General features: G+C 41.2%; 2 protein-coding genes across 4 annotated transcripts in view; both read right to left on the bottom strand.

The window, feature by feature from the left end:
- Positions 1 to 1,125: 1,125 nt before the first annotated feature.
- On the bottom strand, positions 1,126 to 12,608 carry LOC306959989 (NACHT and WD repeat domain-containing protein 2; the record flags this gene model as incomplete). Its single annotated transcript, XM_079552247.1, has 10 exons — positions 11,604 to 12,608; positions 11,416 to 11,504; positions 10,641 to 10,748; positions 9,258 to 9,431; positions 7,874 to 7,985; positions 7,676 to 7,806; positions 7,255 to 7,584; positions 7,023 to 7,121; positions 5,926 to 6,658; positions 1,126 to 4,178 (listed from the first exon to the last, which is right to left on the bottom strand). Exons 1-10 carry the CDS (start codon positions 11,665 to 11,667, stop codon positions 1,126 to 1,128), a joined length of 4,893 nt encoding a protein of 1,630 aa, XP_079408373.1. The 5' UTR covers positions 11,668 to 12,608.
- Positions 12,609 to 14,115: 1,507 nt separating this feature from the next.
- Positions 14,116 to 16,858, bottom strand: part of fchsd2 (FCH and double SH3 domains 2) — a 40,190-nt gene continuing 37,447 nt past the window's right edge. For all 3 annotated transcript variants that reach the window (XM_079574031.1, XM_079574032.1, XM_079574033.1), the window contains one exon: positions 14,116 to 15,182. In XM_079574031.1, the coding sequence (XP_079430157.1) occupies positions 15,090 to 15,182 (93 nt within the window). In that variant the 3' untranslated portion in view covers positions 14,116 to 15,089. The remainder of the gene's footprint in view (positions 15,183 to 16,858) is intronic.

The following is a 16,858-nucleotide window of genomic DNA, read 5'->3' as shown; positions in this document are numbered from 1 at the left end:
GGCACCTGTCGCTGGCGCAGAGGATCCAGTTTACTAGAAAGCCTTCGCGCTCTGAGTTTTGGTTTTGTTTTGACTTGTGAGGCGTTCACTGACAAACAGATATTTTAGGAGCAGCCTGTGCTATTGCGCACAGAGATACAAAATATAACAGACCGAGTGGTAAAACTACGACCTTATTTATATCTATTTATGTAATTTGACATATTACAGCAACAAAGCCATTGATCAAAATTTCCCTAATTGCCATGAAGGCAACACTATAATTTAAATCGAATGGAATGACCGTCACTCCTAGATTTGACCATCCAAAATGTTGTCAACCCTCATTGAAATACTTTGAAATAAATACTTTTTCAACTTAAGAGTGTTATTGGGGGACATAACATAAGTTTATTTCTGTTGTGACATTTTATTATCATACAGAAAATCAATGTGAGCGAAGTTATTATATTTAGTTCATTTAGTTCATCACAAAATACACAAAAAGTACTTTCAGGTCTCGGGAGGTGCTGGTATTCAGGAGACGTGATGTGTTTTGTGATATTAATGTTTGAATGATCACACCTCATAGGCAAGAGGTTTTGTAATGTGATTGTGCTTTACGTGCAGTGAGCGGGTCAGTCACCTGTACTAAAAATAACCTTTGGCAACATCCAGTGTTTATTTTGTCCTGTGCCGCCCAGATCATATTATAAAGCATTTGTATCAATTTCATGAACTTGCAGGATAGCTTTATAGTATTTTGTGAAAGTGACCCTGAAAAACCACCCTGCAAATTGTGAAATGTGCCTATAAACAGAATTGGGATGCTACAAATATGTTAGGAAGTTTAGGGATGAGTTTGTACCTCAACCAACATTTTTAAAGGCTAAAGGAAACCGACAACTTTTCGTAGAACATTTGTACATGTAGATAAATATAGTCATTGTAAGCACTCAAACTGACACTATTTGATCCAATAAGCAAATGATCACAAATACTGACTGTGATGTTTTATTACAAAGTTTTGCTGGTGGATACAATCAACCAACCTTATTCATTTACATTCATATATGCTTCCAACGTTCACATGTTTTCTCTTGAAAGAAAATACATACACACTGAAAACAATAAGAAATGCTTGTGTTAGGACCACACAACATTTGGAGCAGTCAAAGATAGCCATGTACTTGGAGCTCCATCGAAAGGACAAGTGACCACATGTGACTTCCCTGTTCTGCTGATGGGCTGCTCTCCATCAATAACAAAAGAGTACACTCCCACTGCGCCATCCTCAAACCCCACAACAACACAATGCTGTTGGCTCACAGCCACACTGATCGGATTCTTCGGAAGATACAGACTCCCCACAGAGTTCCCGTCTTCCATCCGAATGACTGTGAGAACCGGCCTTGAGTGGAGAAAGCACTGGCAGTCATTTTCCTGCCTTGTGCAACAGATAGCATAGCATCCAGATGTGTCCAAACAAGCAGTCACAACGTCTCCATTTGTTTTATAGTAACGCATCCGGAACTGGGCTAAGTCTAGAATGGTGAGTTTCACATCACAGGTGGACAGCAGTGCATAGCTTCCATTGCCGGGCATTTTGAAATCTTTCAGCTGGCAATGCATTGGTATCTTACAATGTCTAAAGACGGTTTCCTCTGCTACGTTCCAAGTGTACAGAGAACCTGAAGCGAGCAGGACGATGATAAAGTTCGGATGATTTGTGAGGGTCTTGAAAGCGGCAACCTTGGAAATTTCATCGCAAGAAAAACGCTTGTGAATATTCCCCGTCCATAAACCAGCTGCGAGCAATTCTCCACGATGAAGACCAATCAGGAAGGTGCTTTCTGGAGATATCTGGGCATCTGATAGGTATAGATGTATCGCGCAAATTGTAGCGCCACTCCCAAGCTTCCATACACGAGACAGGCCATGTTCGCTTAGACTTACCCCAAAATGACTATTAGGGGTGATCAAGACGCCTGACGCTTTGCTGCCACTTATCCGCGTGGTGTTCTGCCCGCTTCCTGTGTGCCAGACGTAAATATCATCTGATGAGAGGGTGACAAGATTGATATTATCAGGAGAAAGACACATTTTTTCAACAGGATCACGATGTAAAAGACGTGCGCAACACTGCCCGGTGTCTAGACTCCACTTCCAAACTGCTTCCGACCCATCGCTTGAGAAGAAACCACCTCCATCTCGTTCAATGACGACTTCCCTCACTCCGCGGCTCATTTTGCGAGCAGTGCCCGCAACGTAAATCATTTCTGAATCCCATGACGAAATACTGCCATCGCTGTTGACACAAATGATATCAGAAGACAATTTGAAGAGCGTACGAGGCGGCTGACATGTTCCTAAAGACAGAATGCATTCGCCGGTTGCAAGCCTCCACACCAAGACCGAGCAGGATCCGTCGAGTAAAGCAAGGAGAAAGTGTCCATCTGGTGACAAAAGTGCCTGTCTGAAAGCCCTTTCCTTTGGAGTTTTGAATTGGTCCCTCACCCCCCATTCCCATGTGTCCCACAGTGTTACCTGTTGCGACTGGCACACCAACAAAACATGCATCTCTCTACAAGAGTCTGTACCAAGGACCTCACCTAATTTCGAATCGAGATGAGTTTCTTTCACAATCTGAGGGGCCTCCTTTGAAATATCCCATAGAGATAGATCACCAGTCTCATCAATGCACCCGATGTGTTGCGTATGGTCACTTGTGAAGATCGACACCACTGTTTTTTGATTGGGATTTGAACAAGTGCTGAGCAAACTTGCGGTGCTGATGTCGAATATCGAGACCGTTCCTTCGCCTTGACCGCAAAAAAGCAAGTCAGAGGAACATGCGGCACAAGTAACCTTGCTCTGACATTGGAAATGAATCATGCCGCCACTAGAAATTTCAAACGTGCTCACAAAGTGCTCATCTTGCCAGTGGATGCCTATTTTTTCCTGACTTGCAAAGACATTTTCCACTGCTTTTGGTGTCCCGACTGAATCGTTAATTTCAAGTAAAAAGTCTGTTCCTGTTACATCCCATAAGAAGTGCTTTTCAGTAAGAGAGGACAACAAAACAAAGTGACCGCTGCTTTTGAGACCACCAAACTTAACTTCTTCATCCTCACTGCTCAACGTAAGCTTGGCGAATTCCTTACCATTGTTCTCACAAACCCACACCGAACCGTTATCCATAATTTGTACCACTGTTCCATATTGGGTAACGACTGCTTCCCGGAGCTTTCCTCCTGCTTGCGACCTCACACTTTTGAAAGCGTGAACTGTGGATGGAGCCGGGTGAAGCACGACACCAACATTTCTCTTCTTTCTCTCTTGTTGTATCGCGTTGGCATAGCCTTCCAGAACAGGAAAGACACTCTTAAACGGCAAATACATCAATTCCATCACTGAAGGCAGCTCCATGGGGGAGTCGTTCAAGAAGCAAGCAGAAGAGTTCAAAATGTTTGCCAAAAGTGCGTGTTCTTTGCAAAACCCTTCCGTTTCCAACATGGCTACAAGGTCTGTAAGTAATCTAGCTTGAACCATCGCTTGTTGAAAGTCTAACGCGAGGATAAGCTTGTGTAGTTCTTCAAGTCTGCCGCTTTCTCTCAAGTGATGTGGCAGCTCAAGAATCTTTTTCAAATTTACACGTCCGACTTCTGTTGAGGAGCAAGTAAAGAGAAATGGTTGGCTGGATGGTTGCCGGTCTATGTGAATCTTTGTTTCGCTGTTGTCTTGATCGAACGGTTTGGCACATCCACACGACCACCTGCCGCTGTAATAGTCAGCCATATCTGAATGAAACTCACCCCTTTTTGTAGAAGAGTCTAAATATTTCTTTGCTATTACGAGCTCAAAATGCCGAGACGCCCAAAGCAGAACAACAGAATTTGCAGCAGTCCTCCTACAAAGAAACGGTTTGAGATCCAAGATGAGTTTTTCTACATCGGCCTGTGGGACCCTGAGTTTAGGCAAGTAGCCATCGCTGTGTTTCAAGTAGAGAGCTAAGACTTTGTTGTCACTGGACAGTAGATCCGAGAGCTCCGCCTCTGTGAGTCCTGTCCTACACAGGGTGAGGTAGCAGACAGCGTGGGCCACCAGAGGGAAGCCGTGTTTGGACTCAAGACGATCCAACAGTGAGGAGATGGAGGAGTGGACTCCGTCGGGGATGGTCGACTCGGTTACCTCTGAATCTACGGACAAACAACAACATGACAGAGAGGGACGATTAGCAACCAGAGATCAACTAGAGTCAAAAAAATATATTTGATTTAAGCCATTTTTGTTTCATTGCACACATTTCACAGGATGACTGAAATATGTCATCTAAAAAGGTAGGGCGGGCCTAAATGGATGTGCAGCACAGCCAAAAGACGGGACAGGTGGTCACCCTTGTTGTAGTAATTGTTGCATTACACTGGTGTAGACACTTCACCTACACTGTCTTGGTGCGATAATGTTTCAGTGATTGATGGCCGGGGGGACTGATGGTGCAAATAGGCAGCGTCGCTTCCATCAGTTTATCCCAGAGCAGCTGAGTCCACATACAGAGCTTACAGCCACCGAGTGTGGAGTGAATGAGTAATGACTACATCGTCGCGCTTTGACTTTGAGAAGCTTGTCAAGTGCAATACAAAATATACGCCATTACTTATTACTGGATTATCCATTAATTACACTGTCATTACTACCTATAAGTCTATGCGATGTTTTTATTTTTTTTTACTTTTTAAAAAAATATTTGTTTAAGTATGTCTTCATCAACCAAAGCTATAATGTATCGGTCTACTTTTGGCAGCTGATCCAGAAAACCAGCATCTTAGTCCAAAAGGTTATAAGTGTCCTTGCCTCTCAGAGCAGACGGATGTGTGACAATATAGTTTCTAGTCTGCGCGAGGCTGTCATCTTGTTTTTGAAAAAGATGGGATTGTGAGCTGTGGTCAAAATGAGTTGAAGAATGAAAACACAGAGTCCTGGAGGTAAAAGGGAAACGTTTTCTTTTCTTTTCCTTTTTTTTTTTAATCCCATCTTCTTTTGGCCAGAGGGTTGGGTATTATTGAGTCCTTTTAGGAGACGCTTGCTTAATCAAGTAATCAAAACTTTTTGTGGCCAGCTCTTAGATAGCTTAGCAAAATCCACAGAGAAGAACTTGGCTCCGAGAAAAAACAATGTTTCAATCAATTATGTCAATATTTCAAGGTGTTGCGGGGCCTCCAGTGGTGCGTAACGGTACTGCGTTCAGGAGACATCTTCGCACTTGTAGCACACTTTGACCTATTTTTCTTTCTTTTTTCTGAAAATTTGCATTTACGAGCCATGTTCTTTCAGTCACAAGGTCACGGGTTCGAATCCGGCCTTGGGAAAAAAAAATGTTGAAGTCTATCCCCACAATTACGCCTCGAAACTGATGATTAATGATGCAGAAGTAAAGGTAAAGTGCATTATTTGTAATTATACAATTGTTCAACGAAATTGCGTAGTATATTGTCTCTGACAGTGTGATAGGATGTAGTACAGTTGCCTTCACATCATTCTTCCTCAGAAAGGCTCACGTGTCTTACTTAGTGTCCAACTTGAAAATAATCAAAGCCAGATACTGAAACCAGTAATGTAATGAGAAAAATACATTATATGAGCTTTCAGTTTTTATGACTGGACATGACTCACAACTTTGCTGGGAATGAAACGTCACTTATTTGTCTTTGCTTTGTCAAAGTTCAAGTACATTAAGCCACCTGCCAAATGCCTTATTTTGAAAGCCATTTGCCATGCTCAGCATTAAAAGCACATTTAGTTTCATTGGCTTTTTGATTGTTTTGATCTTGTGACAAATCAACATCATCTGAAATGTTCCGCATTGTGGCTTCAAATCAGTATTTCAGAGCTTAGAAATGCTGTTTTTGTTTCAGAAATGACCATATTATACACAAATAGCCCTACCTGAATGCCAGCTGGAAGCCAGTTTATGCAAAAGATGAGCGTAAAGAGGCCGACAGCATGAAGTCAGCGCCTGGTTCACTAGGGCCTGTTGTCCAGAAGTGATCCCCCTTCCACAAGCTGACAGCAAAGAGGCCAGCATCTTCACACTCTGCTTCCTGTTTGGAAGACCTACTTCTACACAGAAAAACCCTGACTCTGTAGCTTTCGATTCAGAACCTGACATGGTGCCTTGTGGGTAGTGTATCTCCACAGCCTTCACAATATGTTTTCTTGAGGATGAGGCTGTGAGAAGGAGTTTGAGATTCGTAGGGAGTGGAGAAGGAAGGCTTTCAATGATTTGGAGGCCATAGTTGTAGTCCATTTGATCTATGCCACTGATAAGTATAACTAAGGGGTATTTAGGAGAAGGTACAGAGGAAGTAAGTGTTGAAATATGTTGCTTTAGCTCAGAGATGCTCATGTCAGCTCCTGCATAGTGTCTATAGTCCAAACAACACTGTCTGAAGCTTGAATCATCTAAATCGCCATCTTTGTGATCTTTGTGACAACAGTTCTGTTCTGATCTGTCATTGTCTGAGGTGGGTGGATCTTGTTGAGGAGGAAAATGGTTGTGGTAACTCCTCGCAATTTGGTAACACAGGCTGGACAAGAAGTGTTTCGGTGAGGACTTGAGAGAGAAGCGGCAAAAATATGGAATCACCACTGGTTCGCAGTCTGGGAGCCAGGACTTCATCTGTGGAGGGACAGGAATAACTTCTTACGTCAACACAACAAACAAAGGATCTAATCTAGTGCTGCACAGACCTTTCAAAATAGAATAGGCACGTAAAAAGACCAGGACAATACAGACTAAAAAGTACTATTTGGGAAGTATAGAACACATACAAAAACACAACAGAGGAGAACACATTTTTCTTACAGAGGGAAAGCTGGTACAATTTGAAGGCTGCTGTTTAATATAGAGGTCTAATTTACAGGGTTTGCAGGTTTTGTAAGTAATAGCTTCAATGGAGACACAATGGAGACAGTGTATTGGATATTTCTTTGTGATGATCTAATTATAAACATTTATTTTTGCTAAATCGATTTGACTTTACCTGCCGAGAACAGTGAGCCATCAGCACTGTCTTCCCTGTGCATGGACCACCTGTGATCAGTAGAGGGCGCCAGTGTTCACTTTGGACATATTTTCTTACCTGCACAACAAGACAATGCAAAACAAACACTGAGCTTCAATTCACATCAAATCATGCCTATGTAATATTGTTATGTAGGGTGGAAACAAGAGTGAAAACCACCATAAGCCATTTTATAAGTTGCATTCCTTACCTCATCTTCTTCTGGACGAGTGATTTCATAAAACTGAGACAGGATTTTGCACATTTCCTCCTGCTCTTCCTGCTCTCTGGCAAAAGCATCACCGAACAGAGGCTTTGGGCAGCGAGTACAGATCTCCATCAGCTTCTCAAGATCAGAGTTGACCTGGTGGCTGAGGGACTCGGCGTAGCACCTCCTCCGCACTGTGGTGAAGCCGTGGGGGCATTCAGTCGTGGTGGTGTAGACTAACAGGTTGCAGGGTATGACCAAACCGAGCAGGAAGTCGTCACAAAGAGATGACAGTAGGGCTTCGGGAGTGAGGAGGCTGGGCTTGACAATATCCTTTAAATGCAACAGGGGGCATTGATAAAGTATGTTTACAAATTTCAAATGTGGACAAGATTAAGCAGCATCACAAAGCTTGTACCAGTACCTCAGATTTTGCTCGCTGTATTGACTTCTCTTTGGCCGTCACGATGACCCTGTGGATGTAGATCAGGCAGCGCCCACCGATGTCTTTATGAGCCTCGTCTTCTAGTGCATTTCGCAAATCTATGTCGAGGGCTACATTCATAATAAAAGTAACAAACACTTAATAAGACCAAATCCCATCAACATATTAACGTTTCACCTGATCTGCAGTAGCCTTGAGCTTTCTCTGGAGCCATCTGCCCACTGAGGACACACAGATGAACGGCAGTCTGAAATACGTTTCTACACTCATCCGGGTGTTCGATCTCCGCCTGTGGAACATAAAGTGTAATAGGATTAATCATTTCATAGGATTAATCATTTCAATTCCGGGTGATTGTTCAAGCTGAAGTGCGTAGTAAAGCTCGAATGACCTGCATGAAGTTGTACGACCATTGTTCAAACACACTGAAGCAGAGTAGGGATACGAGGGACACTAAATTAAAATGTCAAAACTCATTCGTAACTTTCCTAATATATTTGCAGCATCCAAATTCTTTACAGGGACAAGTTTATCGGCACATTTCACAACTTGCAGGGTCACTTTTCAGGGTCACTTTCACAAAAATGCAAGAAAATAGCCTGAAAATTAATAAATTGATACAAATGTTTTATAATTTGATGCAAGGAGGACAAAATGTATTTCATTCAATTTCTAGAAGTAAAATCAGGTATAGCTCCTTTAAATTGTTGTGTTGGTCAAAATACTAAATAATTGATGTATTTTTGGAGTGCTTTAACCGGTCATTAGATCCAGAGGTGGCTAGTACTCAGTTAAATTTATGTTCAAAGTTTTTTTTTTCACGTAAAGTAGATGTATTTTGGGTTTTGTTGGTTTCTTTCTTCTGGTATTTTCTTAATTATTTCATGTGTTGTTATTTTTCATGTGTTTTGTTTTGTCACTATTGGACTATAAAGTTACTCAGTACTATACACTCAAGTAACATTTTCTCCAAGTACTTTTCTACTCATACTAAAGTCAATATTCGGGCCACTACTTTTTTTTACTTCTACTCGAGTAATACTATTTCAAAGTTGCTCTTACTTGAATAAACATTTTGGCTACTCTCCCCACCTCTGGACTTAGACCTTTGTTGTGTTTAATCACATTTCTCAATATCATCTTGGGGTCAGGGAATAGATGTCGCCGGCCAGGTTTAGAGCCCGGGCCTGACGATGCAGAGGTTTTGGGGGTCCTTGTGTTGTCCTTGGCCGCTCACATTGCCTATGTATGAACGTGGAAAGTAATTGGCAGCCAGCCCTCTGTCAGTCTACCCCAGGGCAGGCTGCAGATGGAGCTTATCACCACTGACTATGGAAAGTGGATGAATAATGCATATGAAGTTCAAGAGAGACTATTGTGGCTGGATTGGTGCTGCAGCTTACAGACGAAAAGTTGAATACCTTAAACTTCTGCATGAAAAGATTGTTCTACTTTAATGCCTTTATTGAATATATTTGTCAGATCAGTTTTGTGTCTGTATGAGCTTCAGATGCGATAGAATTGACGGTAACAGATAAATATAGCAGAAATAGTTAAAGACCTGGGACTTGAGGCAGTAGGAGGGAGGGATGGTGTTTTCGTCCCGACTGTAGATTTTCTCCAGCTCATGCGTGCTCGCCCCGCTCCGCTGGCTCTCCTGCAGCAGCATCTGGAACTCTGACACCTCCACCTGAGAGGGCAGCGCCGCCGTCCCATACTCATGTCCCACCAGAGCCTGCAGCGCACCCAGGAGGAGTCATCACCTTGTGCAATTATTAACCTCTTAATCCCCACCTGAACCGAGCACATTTTCGCCAGTTCGACTTTAACCAAAAGTAAAAGCTTCTTGAAAATAGTGTCAGAATAGTGACAAAAAGAAAACAAGGATGAAAAAGTAAAAATAAGGTGATGACAAAAATATGATGAAAAAAAGACAAAAAAGCGATGAAAAGATGACAAAAAAAGTGATGAAAAAAATGACAAAAAAGTGATGAAAAAGTAATGAAAAAATCACAAAAATATGATGAAAAAGTGATAAAGAATTGTCAAAAAAATGACATAATTATGATGAAAAGGTGATTAAAAAATTACAAAAATATGATGAAAATTGACAAAAAAGTGATAAAAAAAAGTGATGAAAAATGGTCCAAAAAATGACATGAATATGATGAAAAGGTGATGAAAAAATTACAAAAATATGATGAAAAAGTGATGAAAAATTGTCCAAAAAATGACATAAATATGATGAAAAGGTGATTAAAAAATTACAAAAATATGATGAAAATTGACAAAAAAGTGATTAAAAAAAAGTGATGACAAAATGACAAAAAATTGATGAAACAATAAAATGACAAAAAAGTGGTGAAAAAGTGGTGAAAAAGTGATGAAAAAATGACAAAAAAGTGATAAAAAAAAGTGATGAAAAATTGTCCAAAAAATGACATAAATATGATGAAAAGGTGATAAAAAAATTACAAAAATATGACGAAAATTGACAAAAAAGTGATTAAAAAAAAGGGATGATAAAATGACAAAAAATTGATGAAACAATAAAATGACAAAAAAGTGGTGAAAAAGTGATGAAAAAATGACAAAAAAGTGACAAAAAATGACAAAAAGTGATAAAAGAAAAAGTGACGGGGAAAAAATGGATGAGAATGTGACAAAAATATGATGAAAAAATGACAAAAAAAGTTATGAAAAAGTTATGAAAAATGACAAAAATGTGGCAAAAAATGTGACAAAGTGACGACAATGCGGCAACAACGCAAGGAAAAAGATCCTTCTAGATCAGTTTTGTAGGTCTTAGCTTTCAAATGAGGTGTTTCACTGGCCTACAGGCTTTAATCTCCAGTCAAGCATCTTTCAGATTTGTGTAAAGCCGAACCTGAGAAAATGTGTTCGGTTACGGCGGGGGTTAAGGGAAGATAAGCGAAGCACATACCAGTAAAAATGGTCCGATAGAACTCTCTCTGCATTCTTTTATCATCTGTTTTCTGGTGTTTTCATCGGGCCATTTACCGCGGTCAGAGGATTCAAAGGGGTCAATGACCTAACAAACAAACAAACAAACAAACAGATGTAGATTACAGGGCTCCGTGACGTTTGGGGTCAGTTGCTCCAGGACATGTTTCAGGAGCGCCACTTCAGAAATGCCAACGTTTAGTTTGTTTGTTTTTGTTGTTTGTTATGTCAATTATTCTCCTAATCCAGCGGGCCCCTGAGATGAACTTGGGACCTCTATCTTTTTTTCAGGGTTTCTCTTGTATTTAAAATTGATTTGGATCTGACTAAATGTTGACCAGTCAGATACTATTTTTTTTAACTTCATTTTAATATTACTTGAGTAGAAGTAGAGAGTATTGTATGACAAAACTACTTGGAAAAGTACAGTTACTTAAAAAAAAACTTACTTAAGTGCATATACTTGAGTAAATAACTGAGTACTACCGGCCTCTGTACATTTTTTATAAAGGCATAATATAGTAGTACAAATGGGTGCATCAGTGTAATTAGAGATTCTGCTGAATAGAGAAAAGCCTTAAGTAATTCAACACAACAGCAGAGTCAGGTTACAGCGACTACAAAGCTGACATGGACCTAACGTCAAACAAACAGTAATAAATGTGTATTGTGTTTTTGCAGAGGCTGTGTACCCAGTCATTTACTCAGATATCTCTCCGAAGTACTTCAGTAAAGGCAGTAAAGTTACTACTCACCCTGACGTCCAGTCCCAGAGCATGTCTGCAGTGCTCCCTGAATCTGGGAAACACTCCCTCTCTCAAGACTTTACGCTCTACCACGCTGTCTGCACAAGAAATACACAAAGCATCGTAATGATGGAACAACAAGTGAAGCGACTGTGAGCGTCTGGAAAAGAGCTAGATAAGACTAATGCATCACTTACCCTCTGGGCTGGAACACAAATAAAGTTTCACACAAGATGAGCTGCAGCTGGCAGAGAAGGCCATCTGTCAACACTGACCCCGAGTGCGTCTGAAGCCACTCAAGAGAAACAACGGCATGGGAACATTTTGATCAATGTAAAAAAAAAAAAAAGGTTAAATAAGATTCTTTGGTGTGAGTGTGGTGCAGTGCTGAGGTCCCAAAGCTCCGATGAGGAAACTGAGAGCAGAGCAGTTTAAACAGAGGGTTATTGTGATCACACCCACCACTGACTCACACAAGCGCTGCACAAACACAGGGCATTTTCAGCTTTTTTAATTAACATTTGTACACAATAAATACAAACTTTTTTTGTACAGCCAATAATATGCAGAAAGACATGTACACCTGCTCTAATTATTATCACCATGGCAACAATCTGAGGAGAGGAAAGGCCCGTTGTCCACCACATGGCAACGACAGCACCGTCAGCTGTCCAAAATGAAGTATAAAATCATTCAATACAAGAGCATTGACGGGAGTTTGATCGTGACTAACACTGTGTGGCTTTGAAAAGAACCAGTGGAGTGGCGATGAGGTTACACAAAAATAAAGTCCTCATTAAACAAAAACAGGGTAAGCTGTGTAGTTAAGCAGCTGTAAACCATAAACTTCAAAACAAGTTTGAAAGTACTACAAATCTCAGTGAGATCAAGGACAGGCTGCCTGGAGCAGAGGGAGGGGGCTCAATAATGACGGTTGACCAAGCGCCGACACTTCACTCTTCAGTCCTCTCTGTGTGAGTCTGTGAGCGCCAAGAAAAGCTGCCCGAGGTCCAGACCAAACTCCAGCACTTGTGTGTATAACGTTGAGACAGACATCCTAAGCTTCGGCCACTGATAATAACTTAGGTCAGGGATCTCCAACCAATTTACCCGCTACTTTTATGGAACAAAATTGGCAGTACTAATGCTTCATAGACACTACTTTAGTTCCTTTAGTTAGGAAAACACCAGGTAGAAATCAAGATATTGTCACGCCCACATGACTTCCTGTTTCGATCCGGCACGCCAAAATAAAAGCACCATCTTATCCATTAGTTCAGCAGTTCATTAGTTCAACTTTCTTTCTGCTTACACTCTTATAACGTGTGTATTTAATTATATTCTTGTAATGTTGCAAATACCTGCTGAACTAATCAATGAGACGAGCTGCGTGCTTTTATTTTGGCGTGCTGGATCGAAACAGGAAGTCACTTGTTGGTCAGCGTTGTTGCACAATGTGGCTACGCTAGTTCCTCTGAGCTGAAGTTGTGGGCGCTAGTACTTCCTGTTCGTATTCATTTCCATTAAGATTAGCTTAGACCCGTTCGAATCATCGCATTTCCTAAAGATTCTGTGGTGGACAGTGAGTTCCTGATAGACGATCACTTCCTGCAGGTTAACGAGTTGCTGTACAGTGTAAATATTTCCGTAGAGGAGACGTCTATGTTCATAAGGATCAGTGAGTTTGTTTTGAAGCTAAAGGCTAACATTAATTTCATGCATTATACAGTTTGAAATAGTGCCTTTTATTCATTTTTTTTTATAGCATGTTAGCCTTTAGCTTCAAGACAAACGATCAATCCTTTATGATCACAAGTGTCTCCGATCTGGACGATTTGAACACACAGTAAATGATCATCTACCGGGAACTCACTGCCCACAACATAATCTTTAGACAATACGATTATTATTCAAGGAAAAGAATACAGACAGGAAGCCATACCAGAGTCCATAACAGAAAAAAATACTTAAAGCCGGGGTAAACCTGATTTTTCCTGTTCAAACAGTGACATTTTTTGGTTTTGGCCCCTCCTGTGTATTCAAATTCTTCAAAGAATGTAATTATATGCACATTTCACACCTATATACAACATTGAGTGGCGACAAAGTGAAGCAGGGGCAGCTTCTATCATCCATTGCTCAAAAAAAAAATACAATACAAGGTCTGTGTTTTGCTGTGTTTACAACATACTCTGAGGTGGCAAAAATAAATGTATTCTTCAACCAAAAAAATCAGGTACCCCAGCTTTAATGTTCCTCGTTTACAGTATTCATTTGAAAAGAAAATCCATCTGAAATAGAAATGTAGGAAGCCTTGGAAGCTACATGGGAAACACCAGAGCTCATGGTTGGAGATCTCTGATTTAGATATTCCTTGTGATACATCTGAAACATGTACTGTATGTTTAGGCCAAGCACACGTCTCTGAGTGTGTGAAGTGTGTAACATTGAATCAGGCCTCTTCAGTGACTCAAACAGCTCACACAAACATAACATTTCAGACCAAAAACACATTCGCTCTTCGCTTCAAAACCAAATATTCGTTAATGATCAGTTCTTTTGTTCTTACAGGGTTAGGAAAACACCAAATTACACAGTACACAATGTTGTCATTCTCTTTACAAGAGCAGAGGATATAACAACGATCAGTCACACTGAAACTACAGGATCTCTCACGGCAGAGGAACCACAGGAGGACGTCCGGAGACACCTGTGGATTCTTATGCTGTGTCATAGTACTGCTACTTTAACAGGAGATACAAATAAATAAATAAAAGTGCTACGCTGCCCTTGTTAGGTCGGCAGCTTAAAGGCTTCAGGAGCAAAACGGAGGGAACGACTACAGTAAAAATGTTAGAATTGTACTTGCGCCTCTTGAATGTCTTTGCTTATAATTTTAGTTTGTATAGTTCTGTCGTATAAAAACACATGAAATCTTTGTCTCTCAGTCCTCACTCAGATGAAAGAATTGTTAAGATATATTAAACACAGAAGATGTATAAAAGCTTTACAAGTCAGTCTGATCTTGAAAATACCTTTCACTCTCACTTCCAAGCGTTTTAAATCTCTCTTTCCCCCGCGTTAACAATCTCAGTGCCCTAATAATATCCTACTATCCTTTTATAAATGTAGTACATAATGATTCAAGGTTGTTGTATGCATTTACAGCCACCACCGCGTCGCACAGAGTAAAATAACCAGGGACATGGACAGAAGGCGAAGGTAGAGAGGACGAGGAAGGATCCAGCCCTCCTCTTCCCCTGCCCTTAAGAGTGACGTCTCCCCTTTAATGTATTTACAAATGCCCTTTTAGTAAATGAGTACATATCGGACGTCCCATTATGGTATACGAAACGCTGTGCATAACATTCCTATGACAGTTATGATCTGTACAACTACACGTCGAGTACATCTGGACTACTGTATAATAAGGTGAGGGGAGCGACACTCGTTTCGGTTAAGTTCCTTCATTTATCCCAAGTCTTCTTCAGTGTGCTCTGGTTTGCCGCCCCACGAGGTAACGCTTTAAGGCAAGAACAAAAGGATAGAGAGACGTAGGGAGTGGCTACTTCTGCACTTAGGAAGGTGTATGTGAAGGACGCTCTCGTCAGATCAACAGAGAAGACAGTTCGCTTTATTGTAGGTCCCAAAATGTCCGTTATGAGCGCTGTGGGCATTGTCCGTCACACCAGGGTGATCTCCACCTCCTCTGTTTTGTCGCTCTTGTCCTGCGGTCGCCGGGCGTGCTGTTTGGGCGGGGGTGGGGCGGCTCGCACCTGTAGCAGAAGAAAAGAGAACATTGGAGCCAATTAGAATAAGATGTAGGTCTTTCGGGAAATGCCACAGTTCCCATGGAGATCCGCCATCTTTGCAGCTGTTAGCATGCATTTCCATAGACTAAAACATTAGCTAAAAACAGTATAAAAAGTGGAGAAAAAAAAGCTGTGGAACAACTCTGTTAGCTGCTGAGTTACTGCTGGTAAATACATCTAACACACTGTGGTGTTCAAGTGTTTTAATGTGAACAATAAATTCAGTATTTTAACTTTTAAAATCTCCATTAGTTTACAATTGCTGCTAATCCCATAATGCTTAGCGATATGACATCACATTCACGAACTCTACCTGGGAATTGCTACAGAGCACAGAAACATACACATCATCCTCTCTCTTCCACTTTTGAGAAGAGTCGCTGTGATGTTGACACTTGTACCTCACTGGTATTTCGTGTCAGTACCTCAATTGTTCCAGGTAACAGTACCAGCGAGACCAATATTTCTCTTAGTATCGGCTGCCATACAGAGGCACAGTAGTACCATATTTTCCGGACTATAAGTCCCTCCGGAGTATAAGTCACACTAGCCTTGACAACAACCTGGGCATGGAGGCGTAACTGCACCGTTGACAAGCCTCTCCCGGCAGCACGTTGTTCAAGCGCTCATTTGTGAACTCGTTCCTCTAGCTGTTGCTATCTAGCTTTTTTCTTCATTGCAGTAAGAGCAACCTCCGCTTTTCTCACAAGTTTCTCACTCTCTCCAAACTTTTTTTTCTGCTGCTTGATTACTGTTTTTTAACTCTTCAGTGGTACAGGAGTAGCAGATATTGGTACACAAGCCTAGAGTGCCCTCTAGCGGCTATCAGTGTGAAAATAACAAACACGTAAAATTGTATATTTTGATATACACCTGAGTATAAATTGCACCCCCAGCCAAACTATAGGGGGGAAAAGGTATCGGAACAACCATGCTTTTGAGACCGCACTGTCGCATTATAATGAACTTACTTACTTATTTACAGCTCATCAATAATCCAATCACAGACCCAGCTCAAGCCGCACCTACACGTCAGCCAGTCAACGAGGTGCTCGTCCCTACTCCAGCCACTCACAGGCTCCCCTTCTTAAGCCCCCTGGTCAATCGCTTAGAGTTTCCCAGCCGTGCTATGGCCCTTCTCCACCCCTTTCTCCGCCAGGCCTCTCCTCAGCTCTACTCATCATAGACAGGTCACCCCGGGTCTCCTTCTACTACCACCAGTGTCCAGGCTCCGGGGAAGATTCTGGCTAGTGTTCGACGCCGCGCAGCAAATATCGTTCAAGCGATCTTCCGCCGCGGTCTGAGCCCCAATAATAATGATTCGCATTTGTTCAATAAAACTTTCTAATGCCTGTTCTGTCTCTGTGAGTCTTTTCAGGTTGAAATGATGTTAATGTATCAACCATCAATCGTGATCATGTAAAAAGATTCATTAACAGAAATAAATCCTTGCATTTTCCTTAACAAGCACTGCCTAGTCCGTTATCACCCTTGTGTTATGTGCCCAGCTTAATAAACTTTAAGAAAAGCAATACGAAAGGTCATCTAAAGAGTTACTTGCATTATGGCTACATTTTTTTCGTACAGAGAGTAAATCAAGATTAAACTGGATACTGTTGCTTTTATTTTGACAAAACACT

The sequence above is a fragment of the Gobius niger genome, assembly GCF_951799975.1.
Source record: "Gobius niger genome assembly, chromosome: 1".
Taxonomy (NCBI): Eukaryota; Metazoa; Chordata; class Actinopteri; order Gobiiformes; family Gobiidae; genus Gobius; species Gobius niger.
Note: the sequence above shows the minus strand (reverse complement) of the source record. Positions and strands in the feature narration are given on the sequence as shown.